General features: G+C 61.9%; 1 protein-coding gene across 1 annotated transcript; it reads right to left on the bottom strand.

The window, feature by feature from the left end:
• Positions 1 to 1,876: 1,876 nt before the first annotated feature.
• Positions 1,877 to 3,939, bottom strand: FOXD2 (forkhead box D2). The gene is made up of 2 exons (XM_049875965.1): positions 3,860 to 3,939; positions 1,877 to 3,639 (listed from the first exon to the last, which is right to left on the bottom strand). The coding sequence occupies exon 2, from the start codon at positions 3,562 to 3,564 to the stop codon at positions 2,071 to 2,073; it is 1,494 nt and encodes a 497-aa protein (XP_049731922.1). The 5' UTR covers positions 3,565 to 3,639; positions 3,860 to 3,939; the 3' UTR covers positions 1,877 to 2,070.
• Positions 3,940 to 5,345: the final 1,406 nt, after the last annotated feature.

The following is a 5,345-nucleotide window of genomic DNA, read 5'->3' as shown; positions in this document are numbered from 1 at the left end:
CACAGTGAAAAGAGCTGGGCAACCATCTTTACTTCACCAAAGCATCGTGTCTTACGGAATACGCCTTTGAATCTGGGCACTGGGAAACTCAGGCACAGGCAGGGGGCTAGAAGGCTCAACAGACTTATGGAGGACTCCAACCAGCCCAGTGGATTTGCACTCAGGCAGCAGGCTCTGGCTGGGAGCAAGGCGCAAGGGGTGGAGAGGATTAACCTAACAGAGTGTGACCCACTGACTCTCTCCTTGAGCTCACAGTGCAACTCTAACCTTCTTGGACTGGAGGAGAGAGGGGTTTCACAGTCCTCAGTTTCAACAGCCCTTTGTGCTGACTGTTCCATGTGTGGGGAGGGGAGGGGGTGCCAAAGAAGACCCTACAGTGGCCAAGCACAAACGTTTCTCCTTTTACAGATACAGAGACAGTAATGGGGAATCAGAAGCACACACACACACACACACACACGGAGACACACGTTCACAGATACATAGCAATAAAAACACAACTCCAGAAATACAATTCATACACAAAAAACAAAGACACACAACTCAGACAAACACAAGCACAAGTCACAAGCTCCATAAAAGTCCCCCCACAAAGAGGCATACAAAATGTGCATCAAAAACACATTCACTTCAAATTAGACATAAAGGATATCGTCTCCATGGACACTGGGCACCCAAATCTGCCCAGGCCCCACTAAAGTCTCAACTAAGAGATGAGACTCCCCAGGTGCATTTAAAAAAAGACCTTTCTGCCAAACTCCAGGCACAAACCTTCCTAAGACCAGAGTGAAAATGAAAGTGCTGGAGGAGAGTCACAGGCTTCCCAGAATCCTAGCCCCATTAACAGTTTGAAACCTCAGTGCCTCCTGTATTTGATAAGTCCAAACCCTCTTTTGCCTGCCTGGACTACTCAGGGGCCCTTCCTTACTCCTTGGCTGGCCAGGGCTGGGGAACTTCGGGGAGAGCCTTGACAGGGACAAGGGCATGCAGACAAGCAGACGGAGCTGGTGACTGCTGAAGTTCACATACATTTATTCAGTTGACACCAATGCGGAGTGGGGGAAAACAGATTTTTCTTTTCTTCCACACAAACCATCAGAGGATTTCACAGAGTTTCCCCTCAGTGGAGAAGTCTAAATCAATGCACACCCAGTGGACGAGAATGCAGATAGCAGCCCGCTGTACAGATATTTACACATAATTACAGGACCTCCTGCCACAGGACATGCCCTTGCCCATCCCCCTACCTCTCCAGTCCCTGACCCAGACCCTCCTCTCCCATCCCAACCTCACTGCCTTTGGCTACAATAAATAACGCAGGGCCTGGGGCAGAGCAGGAGGCTGACAGGGCTGCTGTGCTGGGTGGCTGGACCCAGCCGGCCGCGGGAAAGAGGGAAAGTTCCTTTAAAAGCACCCAAACACAAAAAAGAGAAAGGTTTTTCCTCAGTGGAGTGGGGTGGGGGTTTCCTCAAGGATTGTGGCGACACCCCCTCCATTTAGCTTCACCTGCGTAGACACTGCTTTAGGCTTCAGAGAGAACGAATTTCCTCAGAGAACAGAAAAAAGGGGGGGGAGCTTTCTTTTTTAGCATAATGTGGATAATAGATGTCTTTCAATTATGATATTGGACAAGCAGGGCCTTCAAGTTGGAGAAGAAGTAAGGGAGAGGCAGAAAGGGAAACCTCTCGGCGCAGTAGGTGTTTCTGGCATGATCCGCAGGGCCAGGGCGGCATCTCTCCGAGAAAGCATTCTTCCGGGGCTTCCGAGAGGCTCAGAGGCTGGCAAAAATCGAAAACTCCCACCCACCCACCCTTTTACTGCTCGAACTGGAACGGGATCGTTGCTTGCGACCTCGTTGCATATACCCGGGCCTGTCTCTGAGCGAAGGAGCCCGCTTCGTCCCAACTATCTGCGAGATACTGAGCGTGAAGCCTGAAGGGCCAAGTCACGCGCGCCGCCCCAAGGTCTGGAGACTCTTCATAAATAGACTCCCTGAGTTCCGCTGGCACCGCAAGAGCTCCTGGGAGAGGCTGAGGAGTGCGGGCCTAATTGGCCCCAAGCCCGCCACGGTCAGAAGTGGCAGCCACTAAGGCCCGCGACTTTGCCAGCAAATGGGGGCCCTGAGGACAGGAGCGCGTCACCAGGGTGCGAGAGGCGAATGTGGCCGGCCACTGGAGCCAGGGCCGGGGCAGTCAGCATGGCCAAAACCTGGGCTTGACCCCCAGGACCCGCGGCCGCAGCGAACGGCGATCCCGGGGAGCCCTCGCTGCCTCCCGGGGGTGCTGCCCCGCCGCCACCGTGGCCCATAATATGGTCTATAGAGAAGGAAGGCCTCTGCCCTGCCCCGGAGCCCCCGCTGCCGGCACCACCGCCTACGTCAGTCTTGAGGCCCTGGCGCAGGAGTGCGGTGGACAGACCGGATGCGGTACCGGCTGCGGGAGGGCTCAGTGACGCGGGATAGAAGGCTTTGGCGCAGCCTAGCTCCGCGCCTAGGAAGGCGGGAAGGCCTGCGGGGCCTGGGCCCGACCCCGTGCCTGGAGCAGGCGCAGGGGCCGGAGCCGAGGCTGCGCCGGCGAACACCGAGGCCGTCGGGGGTCCAGGTGGAGGCGCAGCGGCGCGGCCGGGGGGCACCGACAGCTGGCAAGGAGCGGCGGCGGCTGCAGCTGCAAAAGCGAAGGCGTGCGGATGTGTATGCGGATGCGGGGCTGGGCCCGGAGGGGGTGCACTGTAGGCCGGGAGCGCCAGCCCATAGCCGTAGCCATAGGCGCCGTAAGCTGCAAAGCCGGGCAGGAAGGCGCCGGGGTCCCCAGCCGCCGCGGCCCCGCCACGCAGCAGCAGCTCCGGATGCGGGTGCGGGTGTGGATGCGGCGGCGGCAGGGGCTGCCGCTTGAAGCGCTTGCGGCGCCGCAGGAAGCTGCCGTTGTCGAACATGTCGGCCGACTCCGGGTCTAGCGTCCAGTAGTTGCCCTTGCCGGGGTTGCCCGGTTCTCGGGGAATCTTGACGAAGCAGTCGTTGAGCGAAAGATTGTGGCGGATGCTGTTCTGCCAGGCGGGGAACTTCTCCCGGTAGTAGGGGAAACGGCCGCTGATGAACTCGCAGATCTCGCTCAGCGTCAGGCGCTTCTTGGGGCTTTGCAGGATGGCCATGGTGATGAGCGCGATATACGAGTAGGGCGGCTTCACCAGTGGGCTTCGCGTCGCCGCGCCCCCCGACGGCGGTCCTGGTCCGGGCCCCGCCGCGCCCCGGGTCGCCGCCACGCCCGGCCCTGGGCTTCCCGCTGCGGCCGCCGCCCCCCGGGGCGCTAGAGCGCGGGGCTCGCCGTCTGAGCAGCCGCCTGACTCCTCTTCGTCCTCAGCTGCGTCCGCCTCTGCTTCCTCCGGGGGAAGCTCGGGGCCGTGGGGGAGCACGTCCCGGGGGGCGCGGGGCCCGGAGCGGGATAGGAGCTCCCCCCCACCGCTGCCGCCGCCACCGCCCACCACGTCTATGTCTGCATCCGCCTCGGACAGCGCGGCCGGGGAGCTCTCGGAGGACATGATCTCGCAGCAGCAGCTGCCCAGGGTCATGGTGCCGCCGCCGCCGCCGCCGCTGCCGCTCTCCGGCTGGGCTCCGGCCGCGGCTCCGGCTCCGCCGCGCTGCCTCTAGGGCGAGTGTGTTTTGCGCGCGGGCGGGGAGGGGGCGGGGGACCGAGGCGGACAGGGAGGGGTATCCCCCAACTCTGCAGCGACCCCTGGTGGCCCAGCTCGGCCGCTCTCACCTCCCGCTGCGCACTTGACTGGCGGCTCTCTCCCGCTGCCCCGGGAGTCGGAGCTGGGGCCTGCACCCAGGGCCGGGACACAAGGAGCTGAGGCCTCCCCTTACCTTGGCGGGCCCGGGTCCTCGGCCCCGGGAAGAGTAGGAGGGTTAGTCCCCTCCCGCCTAGCGGCTGCCTAAGACGGAAGAGCCAAGGGCCCGGGGCGGAGCTCCCTGGGCGGGGTGGGGCGGGGCGGCAGGGGCGGGCAGAGCGCCTCGGCGGAGGGCCCGGCGGGAACAAGCCGCCGCAGCGGCGGGAGCTCGGCTCGGGTGGCCGGAGGCGGGTCCCCCTTTTCCCGGCAAGTCCCGCTAACCTCCGCTCCGTGGAGCCGCTGCCTACAGTCGCCCAGCCCCTTGCTGTCCAGGCTTATGCGGACACGAGCCGGAGCGGGGAGAAGTGGAGACAGCCCCCACCCATCGTCTCCCCAAGGCGGCGCCGGGGCCCCTAAGGCCGAAGCGCAGTTGGAACGCGAAAAAGAGCCTGAGACGGCCCTACCAACGCCGCCGGAGCGGGGCCCGCCCGAGCCCGAGCGGCTTCCGGCCCAAGGGGTAGACGGACTTGAGTGATCGCGAGGAGGAAACTTGGCATTAGCAGCCGCCGACTTCGTAGAGGTGAGAGATTCCGGCTGCGCCCTCTCTTCCCCTGCCAGACTGGGGTCCCGCGCCGCGCCGCGCCGCGCCACGCCGCGGGACCACAGACGCTGGGATGTGCCCAGGAAGACCCCGGCCCGGGATAGAGGCGTTTGTCAGTCCACCCCACCCTGGAGCTCTTCGGTCACGCTGCGGCTGCATTCCTGGGGCGCAGACCGTTCAATCGCTCTAAGTCCGCTTGTACTCTGACCTTTTTCTGTCTCCGCATCCATTTGTCTCAGTCTCTGTGACTAAATCTTTCTCGCTCTCGGTAAATCTGTCTCCCTTTCTTGTGGAAACTCTGCAATTGTCGGGGTTGAACTGTTGGTGGGTCTGGGAGTCCCTCGCTCAATTTCCCCTTCTCCCCGCCCAGTTGTATTGCTGAGTTGCCCCCTGCCTTTCTGGCCGGGCTTGTGGGCCCTACAGACAGGCAGCAGGACCCCCACAGAGACCTCCTCCCTCAGTGAACCCTGATCTCAGCCCCTGGACCAGGATTACTTTTTATCTCTCAGGCTCCTTTGCACAGAAAGTTGGTCCTGTGCCCTCTTTCTTCTCAATCTTCCCGCTCCCTCCAGGAAGCCAGCAAAGAGCACCTCCAGCTCAGACTGGGCCGATCTGAACCGCCGGGGAATGGAAGGGAAGGTGGGCGATCGAGGCAGCCGAGAACTGAGCGGACGGCGCTCCGGCTGCTCCGACAGCGCCGTGTAGTGGTCAAAGCTCGGGCCTGCGAAGCCAGAGACCCAGCTGCGCTGCCGCTGTCACAGATCGTGTCAGCAGGTTTCTTCCCCTTCCTAGCCTCAGTTTCTTGGTCTGCATAGTAATTAAGAGCAAGAATCTTGCGGTCAGGTTGCCGGGGTTTAAATCCTGTCTTCACTATTTACCAGCTCTGGCACCTTGGGCAAGTGTCTTAACCTCTCTGTTCCTC

Source organism: Elephas maximus, chromosome 3 (assembly GCF_024166365.1).
Source record: "Elephas maximus indicus isolate mEleMax1 chromosome 3, mEleMax1 primary haplotype, whole genome shotgun sequence".
NCBI lineage: Eukaryota > Metazoa > Chordata > Mammalia > Proboscidea > Elephantidae > Elephas > Elephas maximus.
Note: the sequence above shows the minus strand (reverse complement) of the source record. Positions and strands in the feature narration are given on the sequence as shown.